This window comes from Lutra lutra, chromosome 10 (genome assembly GCF_902655055.1).
Source record: "Lutra lutra chromosome 10, mLutLut1.2, whole genome shotgun sequence".
Taxonomy (NCBI): Eukaryota; Metazoa; Chordata; class Mammalia; order Carnivora; family Mustelidae; genus Lutra; species Lutra lutra.
Window position 1 is genome coordinate 52406219 of NC_062287.1, and position 23870 is coordinate 52430088.

A 23870-nucleotide genomic window follows, 5' to 3' on the forward strand; every position below is an offset into this window, starting at 1 on the left:
TCCATGCTTCCCTCTACCTCATTCCTCAGAGAACACTGAGGATATTTCTGTCACTACATTAGTTATCATCTTCTAGAATTTTACTTGAGTGGAATCATACGGTATTTACTATTTTTCCTTATTTTTTTCATGCAACATAATGCTTTTGGGACTCATCCATGTTTTTACATGTATCATTAGTTGTTCCTTTTTATTGCTGAGTAGTAATTCAGTGCACCTTTATATCACAATTTATTTGCCCATTCCTGTGTTTGATGGGCACTTGGGTTTCCACTTTCAGTTATTAAAAATTAAAATGCATTTGTACATAAATAGTCACTAACAAATCTTGGTGCAGACATTTGCTTCATTTCTCTTGGGTAAATACCTAGAAAACCAGACCTGGGTGAATTCTATCAGATGGGGCAACACAAATATTACCCATATTCTTTCAGGAAACATGAGAGAGTCCTTTTACAAATCTTTTTTTTTTTTTTTTTTTTTTTTGAGACCAGAATAACTCTACTACCAAAACCTGAAAAAGATTAGAGGAAAGAAAATCAGAAGGCAACATTCCCTGTGGATATAGATGCAGAAATCCTTTCTTTTACAAAAAAAAAAAAAAAAAGTAATCAAATCCAACTTAAAAATATATATTTAATGTGTTTGTGTGTGTGTATGTGTATGTATTAGGGATAATTTAAATGTATTAGGAAATATACGTGTGTGTATATACATCATTAGGGATAATAGTTCATGATAAAGTAGTGTTCATCCCAGGAATGCAAGGTTGATTTTACATTAAGAAACCAACCAGTGTGATTCATTACATCAAGAGAGTAAGGGGAGGGGTGCCTGGATGGCTCAATCAATCAAGCATCCTTCTCTTGAATTCAGAGAAGGTCATGATCTCAGGATTGTGAGATCAAGCCCGGGGTCGGGCTCTGTGATACGCATGGAGTGACTTTAGATTCTCTTTCTCCCTCTCTCTCTGCCCCTCCCCCTCTTCTCCCTCTCTCTCTCTCTCTCTCTCTCTCAATCTCTGTCTCTCCCCCATCTCTCTTTTTAAAAAAGGAGAGAGAATAAGGAGAAAAATAATATAATCATCACCTTAGTAGACGCAGATAAAGCATTTATCAAAACTCAATGCCTCTTCGTAAAAATATTCTTAACAAGCTGGAGAGGAGAACTTCTTCAAATTAATAGGAGATTTCTAAGGATAACCTACAGCTAATATCTTACCTAACAGAGAAATATTAAGCATATTCTCATAATACTGGGGTTAAGGACAGAATACCTGCTCTTACCACTTCTGTTCAGAATTGAACAGCCTCTCCTTATTAGACAGGCTAGAATCTAGAGATTCTAGCCTGTCTAATAAGGAAACAAAAGTGTAAAAGGCACAAAGATGAGAAAGGAAGATGTAACAATGTCTCTGTTTGTAGGGAACTTCATTGTTTATATAAAAATTCTAAAGAATCTAGAAAACAACTACCAGAATGAAGAAGTGAATTTAGCAAGGTCACAGGGTAAAGAATTATTAGGTACCGAATAATTTTTACATACTAGCAGGAAACACTTGGAAAATGAAATTTTTAAAAACATTCTTATATAATGGTACCAAAAATCATGGACTACTTAGGGATGAAAAAGATATGCAAGGCCTTGTCACTGAAATCAAACACTGCTGAGGGAAATTAAAGAGCTAAATAGAAGAGTGATACACTATAGTTGTGAATTGGAAGACCCAGTGTTATTAATTGGCTCCTCTTCCCAAACTGATCTATGGCCCCAGTGCAGTCCAAGGAAAAATCCCAGTGAAGGTTTTCATAGAAATTGATAAGCTAACTCTAAAGTTGATAGGAAATTCCAAACAACTTAGAGTAACCAAAATGATTTTTAAAGGAACTTAACAAAGTTAGAGGATTTATACTACCTGATTTCAAGACTTGCAAAACAAACAAATCTTTGTCTTCTTTAAGACCGTGTTATATTGATGAAAAGGTACAAATATAGAGTTCCTAGAACAGAAGAGTGAACTCTGTGTGTGTGTGTGCTAGCATGCACACACACATGTTGACAAAGGTGCCAACAGGGAAATGAAAGTCTTCAACAAATGGTGCTGGAACAGCTGGAGGTCCATATAGGAATTTAAAAAATAAATAAATAAAACCTCATTGATACCATACTACTCAAAAGTTAAATGCATCAAAGACCTAAATGTAAAATCTGATAGTATGAAATTTCCAGAAGAAAATATCTCTGTGTTCTTGAGATAAGCAAAGATTTTCATCATGGGATACAAAAAGGGGAATCCTAAAAAAAAATAATAAATTGATGAAGTAGTTGAATCAAAATTAAAACTTTTCTTCTTCAAAAGACCCCACAAAATGCCAAGGCACAAAATATGAAAAAATACTTAAAACAAATATATCTGACAAAGGATTGATTTCTAGGAAATATAAAGCATTATTACAACTTAAGACAACTCATTTTTTTTTTAATGGGCAAAAGATTTGAATAGACGCTTCACTAAAAAAAGATACAGAAATGGCAGAGGAAAAGGCTGAGTTGCCAGGGAAAAGTCAGTTAAAACCTCCAAGCAGTTTTTGGTTTTTTTTTTTTCCTCCAAGCAGTTTTGCTTCATGTCCATGGGAGTGGGTAAAAGAAAAAAGACCGTCAATGCCGAATGTTGGCAGATGTACTGCTGTCCGGCTTCTGACATTCACATTACATACTAGGTGCTCTCGAAAAAAGAAATAATGCTTTACAGTTTACAAAGTGCACTCACATTAGTTACCTCATTTGATCTCTGGAATAACCTCATAGGGTTACATTTTTTTTTTTTTTTAATTTTAAGTAATCTCCACACCCAGCATGTGGGACTCGAACTCAACAACCCTGAGATCAAGAGTTGCATGCTCCACTGACTGAGCCATCCAGGTGCCCCTTCAAAGGGTTCCTTCCGAGCGGGGACTTGGGTGAGAGAACCAGCTCATTCATCTCTGCCTAGCAGAGACAAAGTATGTCTGTTTGGATTACTACAGCGAAAGAGTATCTACTGAGGCTAATCATAACCAGCCTTTTTCTATTCCTTCTTCCATTTATGGGGGAACCTGACATCCTGTACAATAAATTAAGTACCTTACAAATTATGTATCTTTTACTACAGTTTTAGCCATTATTCTTTCTTCAAGTACCAGATGTGCATTCGCTAAAATGACTTCAGTTCTCAAAATCTAGCTCTTCCACTGAGCAAAAATAAGTGACTCCTCAAAGTAGTAACTTATTGGGGCACCTGGATGTGCCTTCAGCACAGGTTATGATCCCGGGTTCCTGGTCTTGAGCCCGGTGTCGGGCTCCCTGCTCATTGGGAAGTCTGCTTCTCCCTCTCCCACTCCCCCTGCTTGGGTTCCCTCTCTCACTGTCTCTCTCTGTCAAATAAATTAATAAAATCTTTTTTAACAAAAGTAGTAACTATCACCGAGGAGGTTAGTTTTGAACTAACACCATCAAGACAAGTGGATTTTGTTTTGTTTTGTTTTGTTTTGTTTTGTTTTGTTTTGTTTTGTCTTCCCTGGATTTATTTTTGCCCTCCAGCCTTCAAGGCCTCATTTCAGATTCTAGACCTTCTCTCTTCCTATTTCCAGGAGGCTCTTCCATCTGTAGCAGGTGATACAGTGTGGTGAGGCACAAGCCTCAGAAAGCCATGATTCTGGGGAAGGGTGGAGAGGTGGGGGATATAGAAGTTTGAAGTGATGGGATTCCAGACCGAATGCATCACAGACCCTGCCACAGTATTCACCAAGGGTGAAAAGTAAAATGAGAACTGGTGGTGGAGAACTTACTTTTGATTAATCATTTCTAACTAAGACCTCTGACTCATTCACCCGGTGGCTTTGACTGACCAAAAGCAGAGAATATACGACTTTTTGTTTCCATTGTTTCATCTCTATAACTTTGCTCTGTAACTGCAGTGAAAAGGCCGGCTTGAACTTGCTGCCAGAAGGGTTTGAGATGCCAAGATCTCCTCACCTCTTAGAGATTGTGAGACAGCATTTTATGAGTTTTCTTCCCTCGTGGGAAGGATCCATGTCGGATGAGTTAAATACAGAAGGAGGGTCCACATGACCTCTTCAACTCCCCAGTGACGGTTACAGAAGGAAGTGGTGGTGAATTTACTTATGACCATGTGTGCACTCGCTTTCTTTAAATGGGAACATACCTACTAAAAGTGAGACTGGGCTCCTGATCGTGAAAGTACTAGGAGTAGGATGGAAAACAGTGAAATCATGGTGTCCCGTGGTATGTGAAATTTTATGGAAAAATGCCAAAGAACTGTTGCAAAATTAAGTGGTGAGGAAAACTAGGAGACCATTGCTAAAAGATAGGGGAGCGGGTGTGAAGCCTGGAGGGGCAGCGGAGGTGACGGACTCGCCCCCCAGCAGCAGCGGGGCGTGGGAACAGAGGCGGGAGCTGTGGGCTGATCCGAGTGCGATCTCTCAGCCCTGCCTCTGCCGCCAGCGAGCTCCCCCACACACATGTTCTGGCATCTCCCTGCACAGCTCGACCATTCGCGGTTTTTCTGGTGTGGTAGGCGAGGGTCACAGCGATCCTCAAACTGTGAGGGGGACTCAGAATGGCTTTGTGGGGGACGTGCCCGACCCAGTACCGTGCTCCCTCCAGGAGGCCCCTGTCAGCCCACAGCCCTGCAAGGAAGCCTCTAGAAATCCATCGCTTCCCAGTGTTTGTCCCAGGAAAGCAGCTCAGGACCTCAGGGTGACGGAGGCCTCACAGAGAGTTTACATGACAGTAGTAAACTCACAGTCCCCCCTCAGGATCTGCCGAAAGAGGGGGCACACCATAGCAATGGCTTTGAGCAGAGTCCACGGGGCTAGCCGGGGTGCTGGCGCAGGGCTGTTCTGTTGCCGTCCATCTGTCCGTCCAAGTCCGGGTACGCAGCTTCCCACAAGCGTGTTTCCCTCGTGTAACTCCTCTCACCTGGTCCTTGAAGCGGTGGCCCACCCCTCCCTGTGCATCGGCACCAGGGGCCCCCACGCTGGGCCCCAGGCCGGGGCAGGGGTGCGCTCCCGGGAGTGCAGGGCCGGGTGGAAGTGGTGAGACCCACCCCGACCCTCTGGGGCAGCACCAGGCTGGCGGGGGTCCTGCAGGACGCCCCCGTGTGCACAGCGGCAGGGGGAAGAAGTAACTGAACTGGAGAGGAGGAGGTGGAGGCCTGGCACCCTTCTGTAGAGCCAAAAGGCCTTTTGTGGCACTTTGTATGAAATTCTGCCTCAAAGAAGCATTCTGGGGAAGGCGAATAAGCCAGGCCCAGGGCTGGAGCGGAGACCGGGTGGGACACATCCAGGGCTGAGTGAGTAGCCCTGGAGCTCCAGAGCGGGGATGCCCCGTGGAAGGGGAGCTGGTGGGTTCTGAAGGGGAAGGGCTTCAGCCCACTGACCGGGGTGTTGGCCAAGCTCAGGAAATGAGATGGTGGCACTAACACTTCTTCATGTATTCATTTATTTATACGTTAACTTCCTCGTCCATTCGACAAGGCTTTATTCATCATTCTCCATGGGACAGCACTAGTCCAGGTGCAGAGGAGAGAACAGAGCTAAAATACAGTTCCCTTCCTGGAGGAAATGGCGGTCTGGTGGAGGAGACCCGCACTAGTGGTCCATAACAGATAACACTGGCTACCTGCTCCCAGCAGAGTTGAGCGAGTGAGTGATTATGCCTGGAGTTAGAGGATGGTCAGAAACAGCTTTAGAAAGTTGGGCCAGGGAGCCTGGGTGGCTCAGTCAGTTGTCTGCCTGCATCTCAGCTCCCCATCTCAGGGTCCTGGGATCAAGCCCCATATCAGGCTCCCTTCTCAGCGGGGAGTCTGCTTCTCCCTCTGCCCCTCCCCCCCCACTCATTCTCATTCTCTCTCTCTCTCAAGTAAAATCTTTTTTAAAAATGTTTTTCCATTTGTGCCAGGTTTGAAGGATAAATAGGGGTAGGAGCTTGCCAGTAAGAAGTCAAAGGCTTCTTGCAGTAAGAAGCCTTTGAAACAGCATGAACGACACATCCATGCCCAAAGGCTTAACTGCCCGGGGCCCACAGGGAACAAGGGAAGTTGGACTGAGTGGATCCAAGAGTAAAGGGGAACAGAGAGAAGAAGGTTGGAGAGGTGAATTAGAGCTGGAATACAACTTAGTCCTAAAGGCACTGGCACAGTGTTGGAAATGTGTAAGCTGGCAAGTCAGGAAAGTAAATGTCTGGAGGACGTGGAGGGGGTCTGAGAGGTCCTGGCAGATGGTGGGGAGACTAGCTACCAGCCCTTTCATTATGTGGAAGGAAAACCAAGAGGACATGAACTGGGGTGGATTCAGTAGGGCGGATAGGGTTCTTGAGTGAAAAATTCTAGTAGGGGGGGTAACTCCTGGGTTTCTGGCTTGAGTGACTGGTGCATTCCCAAAATGGGAGAGCCCGGAAGAAGATGAGTTCATTCCTGAATCAGGTTAAGGTTCGAATAAAATTATGTGAAGCATGGAACAGTGTTTAAGGTTACTCCAGGACACCTGTGATGTTCTCCCCACCCTGCCTTAAAACCTTCCAGGGGCTCCCCTGTTCCCAGCAGCTCCAGCCTGGTCCCTGCACTGTCACCGCAGCCCTGCCTCCAAACACACTTGCTGCAGCCCGAGCAGCTTGCACCTCTTTCCCTTGCTATACTGTTCTCGTTCCTTGTGCCTCTCACTAGAACACCTTTCTCCTCCTCTTACCTTTTGCCTGGCCAATTTCAAGACTCACTCAAAGGTATGATCTTTGCAGAAGGATCCCCTGACATTCTGTAGCACCACCACCAGGGGGTGGGAGGTTGTCCGTATGACTCTGTCCAGAGCTGGGTACTCACCCACTTGGTTGGTAGGATTTCTATGCATGTCCCCTCCTCTCACCTCTATGTCCCCCAGGGTAAGAGGCATATGTGTATCCATTGTGCCCAGCCCACATGGAAAATAGGATAATCAGTAAATAAATCAGTAAATAATAATCAGTAAAATAATCAGTAAAAAAATAGGAAAATCAGTTAACATTTGTTAAATGAACAGATCTCAGTCTTATAGCTACCATTGGCTCCCGCATCCTTTGTTCCAAGCACTCCATTATCTAAGGGCTAGATGTTCCGTGATCCAAGTCTGTGGCGTTGGGCTTGGCTGTGTGTGTGAAATGGAAAAGAGAAAAAGAAGGAACACAGAGGCCTAGAGAGGAGGGCCACTGAAAGTTTGGGGAGTGAAATGGAACTCCCCAGTGGTCAAGGACGCCAGTTTACAAGAGAGCCTGGCCTAGACACCTGTTTCTCCTTTCTAAAGTACTGAGCCCTATTTTCTATCACCATCTGGTGGCCACATCCATAAATAACAAGCTCCCCAGGAGCTTAAAGAGCTCGCAGAGGGCAAAGCTTCCAGCAGATTGGCCTCAGAGGGCTCTGAGTGCCTAACCCGCCCCAGCTATAGCGTGCAAATTTGTATGTATGCAAGATTTGCCTCATGCTGGTAGAAAGTGCCAAGAACCTTGAATCAGATTCTTGAAGAAACTTAGAGCTTCCAGAAGGCTGAGAATCACTGTTCTAAAGGACTGTCCTAGAACAGTGATTGTATGAAATCCTAGGAGGAATCATAACGTGAGAAGGTGTAGAGCATACCCGGATCCCTACTTGCTCAGAACCTCACCTTCCACTTTCCCCCAGCACCCACCTCCACACGACACAGAATCTGGCCTGAAAACCACGTTCACAAGGCCAGTGGCTCCTGGAGCTTCAGAGCCAGATGAAACCTGGAGAGCCTCTGAGACCATCCAGGCCATGCCTTCGGATGGGGGCCGAGTGGGGCTCACAGAGATCTTGGCAGTAATGGAGCTCACACAAATCCTTTCACTCTCCTGGGTCTTTTTTACCATTCAGCCTTGCCTTATTTCCCAAAAACCTACATTTTAAAACTGTAATCCTCAACACTTTTTCTATCTATAATGTAGTTCCCAAATAGGAAACCATTTTTCCTATAAAATTTTAGTCTTCTGGAAAGAGCCATTTCCCCCCTGAATGCCTTTCAACAGACCATAATACCTGTTAGAAAATAAATTGATAGCTTGTATTTGAACAGTTCTTTATAACTGACAACTTCCACAGCCATTAGCAGACTTGTTTTACTATGGGAAGACAGAGACTTGGGTAAAATGGCCTGTTTGCTAACATGTGACACCAGTTTAAGGGTTCTTTCCATCGTCTCATAGCCTTCACCTTCCATGCGAACAGGCTGGTGGTATCACTGCCATGTTTATTTTGAGGGGTGAGGGGTAAGAGGGACATCTGCTAACCTCAGCCATCTTGGGGGGTGAATAAAGGTAACATCAATTGCATGTCTGAGTATTAGATCTACTGGAGTCTAACATCTGAACAACCTTCCACGTGTGTTTTTAGTCACAATTTTTGCAAATGCATTAACCAGAGCTCAGAAAGGGAACATGCCTCATGCCAAGGCACACAGCTGGTAAACCATGATACGCCTTGGGCCTGCCAGTCCCTCGGCCTGGTTCTATGCACCAGACGGTCGGCTCAGGCTCTGAACATGCCAGCTTGCCTCCAGGGTGGGCAGTCCTGGCTCCTCTAACCTGCCCTGTCCCTCCCTTCTTCTCTCTCCTTTAGGAGTGCCAGCTTCTCTCAGGGCACGAGGGCCTCATTTCTCATGAGGAGTGACACAGCCGTACAGAAGCTTGCCCAGGGCAATGGACACTGTGTCAACGGGGTCAGTGGTCAAGTCCACGGTTTCTATAGCCTCCCCAAGCCAAGCCGGCACAATACGGAGTTCAGAGACAGTACCTACGACCTCCCCCGGAGCCTCGCCTCCCACGGCCACACCAAGGGCAGCCTCACGGGCTCTGAGACCGATAACGAGGACGTATACACCTTCAAGACGCCCAGCAACACCCTGTGTCGGGAGTTCGGGGACCTCCTCGTGGACAATATGGACGTGCCAGCCACCCCGCTGTCAGCCTACCAGATCCCTAGGACATTCACGCTGGACAAGAACCACAATGCCATGGCAGTGGCCACTCCCGGGGACTCAGCCATCGCTCCCCCGCCCCGGCCTCCCAAGCCAAGCCAGGCAGAAACACCTCGATGGGGCAGCCCTCAGCAGAGACCCCCAATCAGCGAAAGCAGCAGATCCATCTCTGCCGCAGCCACCATCCCCAGGCGCAACACGCTCCCGGCCATGGACAATAGCCGACTGCACCGAGGTTGGTAAAAACCCCAGCCGCGACCCTGGGGGAAGGGAAGTGGCTTGGGAGGTCTCAGTAATTTTCCAGTCCTTGGTTATCCCTGCTGAGGAGACATAAGGCCCACCCGGGGCACTGATACTCACAGGTTCAGGGACCTTGTACCCAAACCCCTTCCTGGCTGGTCCTCCGGCCCCAGAGGCTATCGGCAGATGCCTGCCATGCAGGAGTGTAGCTGACCCTGCCTGAGCAGTTACTCTTCTCAGGTCGCTAGACCAGTTTATTAAACTTATTATGGGTTTGGAAGTCCAAATCACAGTATTTGATTCAATATAAATCAAAGATGGAAAAAAATAAATATAGAGGACCAGTTCGAATAAATATAGAGGACACAGCCAAACCTGTGTGGACTATTAACACAAATTTTGAGCTACTGAATATTTTCTAAGCCACATATGAACCTCTTTGGGGAAAGTCTGGACTTCTCTCTAAGTGTATAAATTTCATTGTCACTAATTTCCCCTGAGCATATTCCAACCCTGAATAAGTGTGCTCTGATAAAAAAAAGTACAGTAATATTAATTCCTTTCATTTTGTATCATGCCACATAGCTTGCAAAGCCTGATTCTGTCCATCCTGTTGTCTAAGTCATGGAGTGACCCTGAGTGTGTGGTGGGAGAAAGCCTCAGTGTCCCCATCTCACATGAGGCCTGTGGTAGTCAGGAGACGTATTCAGGGTTGCAGCGTCCATTGGGGACAGAGATGGGACTCAGACCTGGGCTTCTGAGTCTTGGCTCAGTCCTCTTTCAGTCCATCGACTACCTGATCAATCACCTTGTGCTTTGGAATTGAAATGATACTGACACACAGAAAACACGTTCCTACCCTTCAGAGAGCTCACATCCAGTTGGAGAAATAAAACCAACATCTATAAATTAGTCCAGCATCATTATTCCTATAATCCTCACAGAAGTGATGGCGGGGATGAGTGGGACAGGCGTTGAATGCCGTAGTGGGTGGAGAAGAGGGGTGTAGCTGAGGGAAGGAGTCATTAAGGAGGGATCCTCTCTAGGTGTCAACACCGGAGCTGGATCTAGAAGCCGGGGAGGAATGTTTGAACTGAGGAATGATGGGGCGGAATAGCTTATCACTTGGGTTTGAGAGTGGTATCTGCTGGTATATCAGCGAGACCCGGAGCAGCAGCCAAGGGTCTGGGGAAGTATTAGCACACGGGTCTCCTTTCCTCTCTCTAGCTTCTTCCTGTGAGTCCTACGAGTACCCGCAGCGCGGTGGCGAGAGTGCAGGCCGGTCTGCCGAGTCCATGAGTGATGCGGTCAGTTCTTTCCTGGTGAGTGGGGGTGAGCCAGGGGTCCTCAAGCCACCCTGGTGGGGTAAAGTCATACCCAGAGAGCAAAAAGTACAGCTCACAGGAGTGGTGGCATCTCCCTGTTAGGTCCCTGCCTGCTTTCTTATCTCCGCCCAGATGCCTGGGTTGGGTTTTCAGAAAGTAAGATACAGGTATCTGGTGTGGAAGGAGTGAGTGTACTTAAGAACCTAGATCACAAGGCTCGCCCTCCAGGTCAGTAGGATGGGTCTAGAATGCAGAAGCCCCAGGCTCTGGGATGGGGAACCTGAGGCAGCAGGCTCCTCCCTGAGGCACTACCCAGGAGAGGGGCTGCAGCATGGGGGGTGGGTTGGGGAGTGGGAGGGCGGGGTGGGGGGCGGCAGGGTGCTCAGAGGCAGTCTTTGTGGCAGAATTAGGGTCTGAGTGCAGGATCCCAGGCTGCCCCCTGCAGGGGACTGACCGCAGCTCTCCAAGCCGATGAGGGGCCTGGCGTCACGCCCACTGAAATGATGAAAATTGGATAACCGAAGCAGAAGCAGCTTGTCTGTGTGGAAAGACAGGGCAGGAGTCTGAGCCGGGTGACTGCACTGTATAACTTGGTGGCAGCTCCGACTGCCGCTGGTGGTCACCCTGAGAGCTGGCCCAGGGGAGCATACTGGCCCAGGTTTCTCCGGGCTCCTGGCCCTGCTCGGGCTTCAGATGCAAGCCCGCTAATGGAGATTCTGGACCTGAGATGAAGGGCAGGTCCTATAACAAACCCATACAGTCCATGGCCTGTGCCACCCTCAGCCTGGACAGGCCCCCACAAAGCCTTGTGCACCCGGCCACGAGGGCTGTTTTATAGAGGATTGTTATACATTACAAGTGGGTCTTAGGGGATCGTGGAAACTAGAAGGGACCCACAGACCTCATTTCTTTCTGCCTCTGACTGTGCTTTCCTGCTTGGTTTTCCCAGGGCCTGCCTATCAGCTTCCTGAGGCAGCCAACTCAGTCATAATTCTCCTCACCTTGCATACGGATTCTCCCTCCCTTCCTGTTTCTTCTCACTAGTTACCGCTCTGTTTCTTCACTCCCCGCTCCCAGCCCGGGAAAACGGCCGTGGGCCGGTCAGAGAGCAGCAATTCCGAGGACAACTACGTGCCCATGAATCCAGGGTCCTCCACCCTGCTGGCCACGGAGCGAGCAGGCGATAACTCCCAGAGTGTCTACATCCCCATGAGCCCGGGACCCCATCACTTTGAGGCACTTGGCTACCCCTCAGCAGCCCTTTCTATGCACCGGGGCCCCAGCCGAGGGAGTGAGATCCAGCCACCCCCTGTCAACCGTAACCTCAAACCTGACCGGAAAGGTGAGTCTTCTCTTTCCCCCGTCCCATCTCTGGACAGGGTCCAGGAGCTCTCTGGATTCATTTAGGAATCGGGTGATGAGTGAACTTTCCTTGCCAGAAGCATTAGCCTCTGGGACCTAAACCACCCCCCAACTCTCACATACACAAACCCTCAAGTTCGTTCCAATGGCCCAGCAGCCTAGGGACTGGCCGCCAGGGTAGCCTTGATGGGCAGGGGTGCAGGCACCAGAAGGACGAGACACGGTTTCCAGCTCTGCCACCGGGATTAGATGCCAGTCGTTCTGTGTGCCTGAGCCTTGTTTCTCATCTGAGAACGATGAACACTTGCCCCGAAGAGCACTGAGCAGCACAGATAATGTCTCAAAGTGCCTTGTAAAGTATAAACTGCCTTTGGAGGACACAGGCTGATTATTAGAACTGGCAGAGCGGGCTGTTATAGGATACACTGTGCTAGAAAGGCATGAGCCTGCAGACCGGCTGCCTGTGGGCTGGAATCCTCATTCAACTTCCTAGGGTGCGACTTCGGGTAAATCCTTTCACTCTCCTGAGCTTCAGTTTTCTTACCTGTGAAATGGGGATAGTGGTGTGCTTCAGAGGAAAGCATCTAGGACACTGAGTCTGGTATGCAGCAGGTGTTTGGGAAAGCTAAATCCGTGCCCCCTGCGGTTCGAGTTCTTAGTCTGCTGGCCGGGGATGAGTGGCAGGAATTAAAAGGGAGAAGTAGGATGACCAAGCAGGATACCCCCCACCTGCAGGTGATCTGGTCAACGGAGAATTCAGATCTTAGCATTTGAAGTGAAGCCTTTAGGGCCTCATGCATTCACCTTCCTCCCCTGCCGGCTCCACAGCCCTGATCCACAAGTGGCAGGGAACTGTCACAGTGACTTTCTCCATCTCTGTTACCATCTCTTGTTTTTATATACAACCACAGATCTGGGGAGAACAGTCTGTTGTCAGACCCAGTGTCTCCATTTTGGATTCTAAAAATGTGATCACTACAGAATATGCTTGCAAAGAAAATATTCAGAATCTTAAGACACGATTTAAGGGCCTAGCAATATAGGCAAAGATCACAGAGCCTGCTGAGCCTGTTTCCCTGTGTAAAAGCGGGAGTATGAAAGCATTTGTAAATAGACTTGTATGTTATGTGGACATGCGTGTCTGTGTGGCATTGTCTTCAGTGGCTGATTGTTTGACTTTGTTCCTGCTCCAGTAAAGCCAACACCACTTGACCTGAGAAACAACACTGTCATCGATGAGCTCCCCTTCAAGTCACCCATCACCAAGTCTTGGTCTAGGGCCATGTGAGTGTCCGTCTGGGGAAGCCGGAGCCTGGGACAGGGTTGTGAAGGCTGAGTCAGGAGAGCTGCAGCCTGATGCTCATGCCGCCAGTAGCCGAGCGGTCTCTGGGACTTGGTTTTTAGCTCTGTGACCGGGATTGGGGGGTGGTCATTGCACCTGGAGTGGGGAGCTCTGAGGGCGGAGTCTGAGGGTGAGGACTGAAAGCTTCCCAAGGTCATGGCCTTCTCTCCACCACAGCCACACCTTCAACAGTTCTTCCCAGTACTGCCGCCCTATCTCCACCCAGAGCATCACCAGCACAGACTCCGGGGACAGCGAAGAGAACTACGTCCCTATGGTGAGTCCTCTGCGCTCCTCAGGAGTGAGTCTGCCGGTCCCCTGTGGGATGGGACTACTTTGCTGTGTACAAGTGTACAGCGGGGTCATCAGCAGAGGCAAGGAGGACACGATCCCTGCCCTCGAGGAGGCTGCACTCTTAAAGGGCCTAGAAGGCCTCCCTCTCACAACTCTGACATGGGTGGAGAGGCAGTGCTGTGGGGACACACTCACAGGGAGAAGGGAGGCAGCCATGTAGGCAAGAGACACGGGGTGGGGGGCCACAGAGGAGGAGGAGAGTGGTTAACTATGGCTACAGCTGGAGATTGGGCTGGCTGCAGCTTATGAATGACCCCGAATGCAGTCTTGGGAAGCCTGGGCTTTCCCTGTGGGCCACAGGGAGCCACAGAAGGTTTAAAAGGCCAGGTGATGCGACCAGTGCCTCAGAACTGTCCCTGGCAGCCTACAGAGAATGACTAGAGTAGCCTGGACATGCGTTACCATGATGCGCAGTGGCGAAGGCCATGACAGAGGGATAAGCACTGTCCGCACGTGAGAGCTTGCCTCCCTGACGTTTTCGTTGAACAGGGAGTAGCTGCCCAGCTTCTGTAGCTGCTACATCCATACTGGAGCAGCAGTCAGCAGCCAAGAAATAGAACACAGGACTGTTGCCATTCTCATTAGAATAAGACTTCAGGAAACTTCCTGACATTGGTCTTGGTGCCTGAATGGAGAGAGGAGCCAAGAGTGTCCCCCCTTGCAGAGCTGGTGCAGGAGCCCAGGGAGAAGGCCACCCTGCTTGGATCCTGGAGGGGCAGGAGCCAGGGCCATTGGGAGCCGCTGCTTCGGGGGCACTGCCCTGTTTGAGTCCAGGGAGGGGAGATTCGGAGAAGCAGGTGTGGTGCCACCTGCTTTCCAACCTCCAGGGTGTAAAGGAGGGGTGCCCCGTGTTGGGGACCAGCAGACAAACACAGGGTCGGTCAGGGAGCCAGTGGAGGAAACTGGGCCAGCCGCCCTGGGAGGATGGCAGCACGGTACAGCGGGACTCAAGTGGGTCTGGGAGCCTGACGACAGACCTGGTTCCCGGCCCCACTTGCCAGCTGGACAAGCACAGGCAACTTTTTTTTTTTTCCAGGTTGAAATGACACAGATTTATTCTCTTACTGTTCGGGAGGTCAAAAACCCAAAATGGGTCTTACAGGACTAAAACCAAGGGGTTAGCAGAGCTGTGTCCTTTCTAGAGGCTCCAAGGGAGAATCTGATCCTTGCCTTCTTCAGCTTCTAGAGGCTGCCTGTGTGCCTTGGCTGGTGGTCTCTAGTCAGCAACCCTATCCTTCCAGCCTCAGCTTCTCCGATTCGGATGCTCCTGCCTTTCTCCCTCACTTAAAAGGACCCCTGTGGTTACACTGGGCCCAGCAGGGTGGTCCAGGATGATCTCTGTCTGATAATCCTTAATTTAACCGCATGTGCAGAGTCTCTTTGCCATGTAAAGTAACATCTCCACTAGTTTGGGGACTAGACACAGACATGCTGGGGACAGGCAAGTCAGGCCACTTCTCTGAACTATAGTTTTATCTTTGTTTTAAACAAGCATAGTAAGAATAGCTACATCCCAGGATCCTTATGAGGGTTTAGATGAGGACATAAGCAGCCCGTGGCCCAGCGCAGGGCTCTGAGCGCGCACTCCACGCCCAGAGGTGTGGGTTTTTCCAGGTGGTGGCTTCATCTGCTTTCTACACTTACAAATGGTTTTTCTCTCCTTTGTAATAGCAAAATCCAGTGTCTGCATCTCCCATTCCCAGTGGCACCAACAGTCCTGCCCCGAAGAAGAGCACAGGCAGCGTTGATTATCTGGCCCTGGACTTCCAGCCGAGCTCCCCCAGCCCCCACCGCAAGGTACCACCACAGCCTAGCCCTCGGCCTTGTGCTGCCTGACTGCTTTTCCTTTAGTCTGGGTCTTAGAGGGCCTGCACACCACCTCTGAAAGCACAGGGGCTTGAGTTCTGTCCAACCTTCTCAGCCAGTCCATCCCCCTTGTGCCAGTGAGCAAATGGATGCAGGCCAGGAGCTGCGATCCGCTCAGGGTTACAAAGGGAATGAGTGACACAGCCAAGCCGCAAGGATGCTGGGTCCTGGTCTTGAGCTTCTGAGAACTGGCGAGGTACATCCATTGCCTTTGGTACAAGGACCTGCAGCAGAGAATCCCGGGCCCCAGAAAGCCACCCCAGGAAGTACACTCAGCTGCCCAGTCCAGACAGCGGGCTGGCTGCCAGTGCTCCCCTCTGGTGGGTGCTTGTTTGCACCTGGCAAATTCCTTCATAGGGAGGTGGGTGGAGGGAGAGCTGAAGGCCAGGGTCCCCTTGGGGCTGGGAAACCAGGAGTGCTGACCAGGGCTGTTGCAATCCAGGAGAGATACAGGGTGGGCTGTAAAGGCCCCTTTCAGAAACAGAATACAGGATCCTGACGCCCATCTCCTCTCCCCTTGAGGCAGCTCAAAAAGAGGTCCCCCACCCCTGTTCCCCACCATCTGGAAAACTCACAGCCACCTCCCCATTCTGTCCTCAGCCATCCACGTCATCTGTCACTTCCGATGAGAAGGTGGACTACGTTCAAGTGGACAAGGAGAAGACCCAGGCCCTGCAGAGCACCATGCAGGAGTGGACAGATGTGCGGCAGTCCTCGGAGCCTTCCAAGGGCGCCAAACTGTGATGCGGGGCCACCGCACCTGGGGAGGGGCCAGGAGGCAGCATCTCCAGTGCTGGCTCCTCTCCTCTACCCCCACCCCCCAACTCACACAATCTCTCCTCTCCCAGTGCCCCCTCCTGCCACTCTGGCCTTCAAAGCACTTGATGTCAGGGACCCTGAACCCCTCTCCTAAGAGGAGAGGGCCTGATCAAGGCACTTCCTCTGCCCACTCGGGGCCCCCCTTTGATTTTTACCAGTAATGGCCATGCCTCTACCCACCTTAGTTAGAGCTATTGCCAAAAAGCATCCTTCAGCCTCTTCCTGTCCTTTAGACCTGAACACCTACTAGGCTTTGGGAGGGGCTGGGACTCTGAGCCAGATCCCACACCTCACTTCCGGTCCTAGCCCTCAAGCCCTCCAGCTACTGGGCTACCTCTCCTTCAGTCCCAGAAGATGCCACATTGTCTTGCTGACCCAGGGAGCCCAGGACCAGCAGAACAAAGTGGACATGGACTTCATCCTTGTCTTGGTAGAGGACAGGCAAGGCCCCCAAAAGATGAAGTTGAGAAGGAAGGTTAGCAGTGGTCTTGAGGGACACAGGAAGGAGGTCCTGGATGCAAAAGGCAAGTGATAAGGACAGGAGCCCTGCCCCTGTGTAGCTGGAGTGGGTTGGGAGAGGCAGAGAGAGGAGGACACAAGGGAGGGAAAACAGAAGGATGGGCAGGAGGTGACCAGGGCCCCTAGACCAGTGGCGCACCCAGGCCCCCCTCCGTGGGCATACAGGAGGGGCTGGGAAGGTGCGGGGTGCTGCAGGCAGTGCAGGGTGGAGAGGGAGTGTGGGGCAGTCAGTAGGTACTGCAGGGCCTGAGGGGCTGGCTGCTGTAGTGGGGAGGGAGCAGCAAACGTGCCTCTATAGGACAGGTGGTGGGGGGAGGGCAGATAACTGATAGGCTGAGAGGCAGGAGGTGGACAGTGCAGCCAGGGCAGGGGGGTGGGGGTGGGGTGGAAAGCCGGGGCAATGCCTGGGGCTGCAGGCCAGAGCGGTGAGTGTGAGGGTCATGGGGAAAGCATTGCAGGGGAGTGTGGGGCCAAGAGGATGTTGGGGAGGGCTGGGGCTTCTGCTGCAGCCTAAGCCAGTAGGAGTATGGTCCTGGGAGCCCTGAGCCATGTTGGATTCAGACCTGGTCCCTGGGATGGGAGAGGCCAGACCTCTGCTCCTGTGGCTTAAACGCCCCGCATGAGCTGTGTCCTCCCCCCACCAGGTATTTTGTCCTAAGGTGGGAAGGACAGATCTGAATCTTTTGTTGATGGTTCTTGCCCAAATCTTCCAGGGTTGCAGAGGCCTCATCCCACCCTGGGATGAACAGACCTCATTCCTACAGAAAAAAATAACTTCCCACCATGACTGACGGAGGTGGCTACTGCTCACCTTTGGGTTCCCACGAGCATACACCTGGCCATGGTCTCAGAAGCCCCACTCCGGCCAGGAGGGTTTTCTGCACAGTAGCCCCTCTCCTAGCAGTTCAGCTCAACTCAGCAGGCACTGATGAATGGCTGCCGGAGCCAGGTTCTGGGAATTTGAGAATTTGTGCACTTGAGGTGGGGGTAGGGGAGACCCAAGGGCACAGGACATTGGTAAGTGCCGTGAGAGAGACTGGAAGCAAGGCTACTTCAGGATGGTAGTGCAGATCAAGGGAGAGGTGATGTCTGGGAAAAGGGGGTGCTAAGATGGCCTTGAGAGGCAGGAAGGGCAGGGTAAAGCACTGGGGCTGATGGCAGTGGCTGATACTGTCCCTTTAAGGCCCTCGCTGAAGGGTCTCCTAGGGCAGAGCATTGAGTGGCGCTGCCCTGTGCCCCAGGTGCCAGCACTTTGGACTATGAGGTGAATGAAACAGAGTGTTCAAATCTAGTGTCCAAGGAGGCCTCCTTCCAGCTCTTGGCTCCTGCGGCTCCCGAGCCCTCAGGGTGGAGGGGCAGAGACAGAAGGACATGTAAGAGGACGATGGCCTGGTGAATGCAGAGACTCGGGCCTCCCCCAACCCGGTGTCTAGTACACACCTCTCAGTTCAGTTTAGCTCCCTGGTGGCCTGGCAAGGGCAGACCCAGGACGCACGGTGCCTGGGCCAGCAGGAGCAAGCAGCAGAGAGGGAGGAGGGGTTCCAGGGAGTTGAGCAAAGCAAGGTCCCAAGGAGCCACCGCCTGTGAAAGGGTGGCTGAGGCCCTTCCAGGCTGTTTCTCTGCAGGGGGTCTGGCTCACCGGGGATGGACAGCACCCAGGGCCTTAGTCAGTCTGCCCGGTCCCCTTCCCGAGATGGGACTTTGAAGACTTCTACATCTGAAACCCTTCAAATACGCCCCATTTGTAGGAGAGAAGCACAACCATTCCCGCTCTGCAGTGAGTGGAGCAAGGGCTTGCCCCGGCCCCGGCCGACCCACCCCTCACACCCTCCCAAGAGCTCTGGCCTCAGTTCGCACTCCGGGGCACCCCGTGAGGAAGCAAGGCTGGGACCAGGAGCACTGCAGCTCCCTCCTCCGGGAGCCAATGTTCTGGGACTTTGCAAGCTCCCTGCGCTGCCCGTGGAGGGGCCCCCCGGAGGTGCAGGCTGTCCTGTGATAGTTGGTGGTGTGTATTCTTGAGTGTTGGTTACATGCGTCTTGAAATTTAGAATCATTTCGCACAGAACTGTCTGTCAGGAAGAGAAAAGGGGCTAACAGCCCAGTCTTAGGTTCTTGCCCTGTTATACCATTTTAAAATCGACATTTAATTTTTCAAATCACTGTTGGTGCCTAATCACTTAAGTTATTAATTTATTCTGTTTTCTCTTTAAAAAATGTGTAACATGTATTTATCCTGTGCGTAGGTCTGGGGTGGGGTGGGAGTGTGTTCTGGTGGGCCCTGGTTTTGCTGTGGTGACACACGGCACAGGCCTGGAGCTTGCAGGGCCCTTTTCACGTGGTGTTGGAGCAGGACAACAATAAAGTCCATTAGAAGCAACCAGAGAAGGCTGCTGGAGCCTGCCTTGTCTGAAGGCGCTGGGGAGGGAACCCGCCTGCATAGAATCCCTGCCTGGGGGCCACCCACGTATAGGCCTACACATAGCTCTTCAGGGCCCCCGTGAAGCTAGGGGCCATTCTGCTCCCTTTCATTTTAATAGGGAGTAACGGGGCCCTCATCTTGACTGGGAACAAGAATGAATCCTTCTTACCTTGGAATGTGTGTTCCTGATGTAGAAAATGGAAACTGTAACTTCCACCCATTCATCTTAGAAGGTGCATGGAGTGTAGAGATGAATTCTGGGCATGACTTGGTCTCTGCCAGACTACCAGCCCAGTTTCGCTGATCCCTAAGGTCTGATGTCTCAAGCCTCTGGGACATAGGCCAAAACTCACCTCCTCCACCTCCAGCACTGGTCAGCCAGCCCCTGCAGTCGCTGGCCACACCATGGCCTCTGTCCCTGACTTCCCACCTGCTTTGTTCCCCCAGATGGGTAAGGTTGGGGTGGAAAGGGCTCCTACATGACCTCCCCAGCTCAAAGAATGGGCTGGTACCTAGGGACACCAGGGAGGGGGGGTGCTACCCACCCACCCCTTTCCTCCTGGCCGTCGCCCATCCCAGGAGGGGCCACACACCTGTACCAGGTTCTCCCAGGGAAAGCGGGAAGAATGTGGGAGCAGCAGTAGCCAGTTCTGGGCAGTCCAGAGTTCTCAGGGTCTGAAAAATCTCCAGATGCAGGGGCTCTGGCTTCACCCGATAGGTGAGTCCCCCCAACAGGATAATGAATATGAAGTTTTGTTTTAGGGTGATGAAATGTTTAGGGTGATGAAAATGTTCAAAAACGATTGTGGTGGTGGCACAGTGGACTGGGTAACTGCTTCTCAGGGTAATGAGTGTCCTTCCCTTTACCAGCACCTGCCTCTGGGGAATATGACCACTGCTGGTCCCAGCTCTACCCTCGGGGTTCTCCCAGTCCTCACCTTGAACTTGCAAGCGCTTCAGCGTGGCACACTGTCACCTCCTGTGGGGCATCACACAAGCCAAGAGGGCACAGGTTGTACCCTCCTCACTGCCCAGACACAGCAAGAAACAAAGGGCACTGCCACCATCACGGCCACTGAGGCAGAAAGAATGACATCTTTAAAGGCTTCGGAGAACCTATTTTTATTCCCGTTTGAGACCCTGAGTCTCTTCTCTCTGTGTAGAAGGGTACAGCAGTGTCAGGGCACATGAGGTCAATATCTGCTCCTCACCAAACCACCCCCAACAGCCCCGAGGCCATGGCTCGCATGCCCACAGATGAGGAGCTGAGCCAACCAGCTTTCCTCAGGTCCGACGATGGCTTCGTGAGAAACGCAAACATAGCTGCAGTAGAATAAGATTCTCTATCGTAACCAGAAAGGGGACACAGGTGGTGGCATCTCAGGCACTGAGGCAGGCTAGGGGAGATAGGGTTTGGGGGGACTGTCCCCTCTATGCAGTCTCTGACCCCGTGCCAGGCTGCTTCCCACCTGCACTCCCCTCAAAGAAGTACCAAGGGTGCGGGCAACCCCAGCCGGGGCCTCTGGAACCCCTCAGAGAACCCAGAAGGTGGCCCCGATCCTGCTCTGCTTTTTGTACTAGAGAGCAATAGGATTGTCTGAAGGGAGCGAGGAGGGCTATGCTACTTGATGGCAAAACACTGTAGCTGTGAAGTCAGCCCCGGCACATAGCCTGCTGGGGGGACAGGGGGACAAGGCCCAGAGTGTCCATCTAAGCTGCTTCAAGTTGACCAGGACACTTGGGTGAGAAATCTTAATAGGGCTGATCCCAGGGTCAGGGCCTGAGGCCCAGGGTCAGGGGCTTGGCTCTCACCTCTGTATCTGAGTCTCTGTGCACTCTCCAGGCTGAGGAGTGGCATCCCAGAAGCTTCCTCTCCACCTTCCCTGCCCTTGGGAGGGCCTGTCTTCAAGGCTGGACCTGCCTCCACAGCCTCGCTCAGACCCCACCTGGCAGAGCGCCTCTGCCTCGGTCCCCACCCAGTTTTCTGAGGGAGAGGATCAAGGCCTCCCTGCGGTAGACTGTGGCGCCCCCCGCAGGTGGGAACAGGCTGGGGCAGGGTCCACATTAGAAGACCAGTCTGTGGAAGTCACCACCACTGCCACCTGCAGGACTGCAGCCTCCTGGCGAGCCTTCGTCCTCATCCTTGTCTTCGTCGAAGCCCCTCCCCCAGTGCGGAGAGGCCGGGAGCGCAGAGATGTAGGCCGCCCTGCTTCGGGCCTCCTTCTCCTGCTCCTGGGAACACAGATGCGGATGGGGAAGGAGGTTTAAAATTCAGGCTCTGAAGCCAGAGGCTTCACTGCACCCCCAACCCAGTGCCATCCAGCACAGCAGTTCCAACAGTCTCCGGGGTGCCCAGGGCCAAGCACCAAGGATCCTCAGTTCCTGCCCGCGGGATGTGCCAGCCCTGCAGGAGGGTGGCTGGGGTGGAGCCTCCTTCTACCCTCTATCTAGCCTTCAAAGCCACTCTTCTCCCAGTAACAACTCCTAGCCCCTGGGGGAAAGGAGCTCATTCACACAAGACACAAGACGGAGTAACTGATGAGGGCCTGCCAATGGCCCCAGGAAGGAGGAGCACGTCCCACCACACAGGGTCCCCCTCTGGTGTCCTGACACGGCTGTCCAGCTCACTGCCCCGCGAGGAACGAGGAACATGCCCGTCCTCAGGCTGAATGGAGGCCAGCCTCACCACTGCTCCTCACCCGCCGCCCCGCCTCCACCTGGACGGCCCAGCGGAAACCTACAGCCGGCCTGGTGTCCCCACACTGACTCTGGCGCCGCTGCCCACAGGGGCCCGTGGGATGACTCTGGTGGTTCATGGCCTCTGCCATCCCAGCTGCTAAGTATTCTGATACCGCCCCTGACTCAGAAGAGGGGAGTCGAAGGCATATGAGAGGAGGTTCTGGGCAGCGTGGTCCCCAGGTGCCCCTGGAAGCCTCGACCTTCCACACACAACCCCAGGGTGCTCCTTCGCACGCTCAGGACAAGCGTGAATAAACAACTGGTAATTCCTGAACATCTGCTCCTCTGAAGTAAGGGGTTCTGTCGAGTCCGCCTGTACAGTCCTGGCACGAGAGGGTCAACGACAGGGGAGCAGAAGGGGAGCATACAGGGGAGTATCCCACCCGAGGCGGCTGCTGTGCAGGGAAGCCCTCCACCCGGGGATGAGCTCAGAGGCCCCGGGCCTGCTCACCTGCAGGTAAAGGATGTTGTCTTTGGAAATGGCCTCCATCAAATCTTTGTGGAGGGTGGGCTCTGCGCGGCCTCTGGGAGAGCCGGGCTCGGCCTCAGGCCCCTCCCCGGGCCGCTGCCGGTAAAAGAGCACGTAGGCCGTGTCCTTGGGGAAGAAGGAGGTGACATTGCTGACAGACTCGAAGGAGGAGAAGGACACCCGAGTGTCGTTGAACAGGTACCACTGGTTCTCGGGCTCGGGCCTGTCGGCGGCGCCCGGCAAGGGAGCCGGGCGGGCGGCGCCCTCCCGGGCATAGCAGTAGTAGTGGCCGCTCTCCGAGGACACTCCGGAGTGGACGACGACGCTGCAGAGGTCGTAGGCCTGGCCCCGGCCCCCCGCCAGCGGCAGGCGGAGCAGCAAGGGGATGGAGACGTCGTCCAGGATCTTGCGGCGGCGCATGGTGCGCAGGTCGAAGGAGAAGCGCAGCAGGGTCAGGATGAGGTAGCGCGGCCCCTGGCTCAGCTCCACCGCCTTCTCGGCGTCCTGCAGCGAGGCGCACGGCTCGCAGTAGTAGCGGTTCTCGGCCGTCAGCCTTTCGGGGCACAGGAAGTAGTTGACCAGATCCAGGACGGAGCGGGAGCCCTCTCCGGCGGGGGCGGGGGCACCCCGGTGGGTCCCTGGCCCCGGGCTGTCCTCTTCCTTCTCCTTCGTGGTCTCAGCCTCCTTCTCCTTCTCTGCCTTTTCTTCCTCCTCCTCCTCCTCTTTCTCCTCTTCCTCCTCCTCCTCTTGGGTCCTTTCCACTTCCTGTGCTGCTTCCTCTACTTGCTCCACCCTCTCCACCTTCTCCTCCCCACGGCTCTGCCCCCCAGGTCCCTGGCGGCCCAGGCCTTCCAGGTCCAGGACGGAGGTGGGGGCGTCCCCCGTGACACAGTGTTTCCTCTGCCTCCGAGGACCAACCCTGCTTGGGACCTGGGCTTGGGAGGATGACAGGGAGTCCCGGCCGCCCACGTCCTCTGCAGGGAGCAGCACCGAGCCCAGGCGGCGGCGGCGACAGCGCTCAGTAGGGGGGAAAGCAAGAGAGAGGTCCGTGAAGGCCTCCTCTCTAGAGGAGACATTGAGGCAGCGGAGGCAGCGTATGCGAGTCACAATCTTGCCTCCGAACATCTTCTCCACAGAGGTGGGACTTGGGCTGGGGGGCTCCTCCGGAGGGGACGGCAAGCTGGACTGCTTGAGCTTTTGGCAGATCCTTGTCCCCGTTTTCTCCTCTTCGTGCAGCCTGGAGCAGAGAGCACGGGGATTTCACACACACACGCACGGATCCATTCTCAGTGCTTGGCCCTGATCTGGGCCATCTACCTTATCCAGGGGCCACCCGCTTAGACGTGTGCATGGGTATACACAGTCCCCACACATAAGTGCCAATGACATCCAC

At 52.5% G+C, this 23870-nt stretch overlaps 2 protein-coding genes across 2 annotated transcripts in view; one reads left to right on the plus strand and one right to left on the minus strand.

Annotated features, from left to right (window-relative positions):
* GAB2 (GRB2 associated binding protein 2) overlaps positions 1–19235 on the plus strand; it is a 189832-nt gene extending 170597 nt beyond the window's left edge. The window contains exons 4-10 of the mRNA XM_047691230.1: positions 8666–9258; positions 10491–10585; positions 11666–11930; positions 13144–13234; positions 13470–13569; positions 15318–15443; positions 16113–19235. Coding sequence (XP_047547186.1) covers positions 8666–9258; positions 10491–10585; positions 11666–11930; positions 13144–13234; positions 13470–13569; positions 15318–15443; positions 16113–16256 — 1414 coding nt within the window. The 3' untranslated portion in view covers positions 16257–19235. The remainder of the gene's footprint in view (positions 1–8665; positions 9259–10490; positions 10586–11665; positions 11931–13143; positions 13235–13469; positions 13570–15317; positions 15444–16112) is intronic.
* A 1140-nt stretch (positions 19236–20375) lies between these two features.
* USP35 (ubiquitin specific peptidase 35) overlaps positions 20376–23870 on the minus strand; it is a 53250-nt gene continuing 49755 nt past the window's right edge. The window contains exons 10-11 of the mRNA XM_047693004.1: positions 22460–23714; positions 20376–21501 (exon numbers count right to left, since the gene is read on the minus strand). Coding sequence (XP_047548960.1) covers positions 21334–21501; positions 22460–23714 — 1423 coding nt within the window. The 3' untranslated portion in view covers positions 20376–21333. The remainder of the gene's footprint in view (positions 21502–22459; positions 23715–23870) is intronic.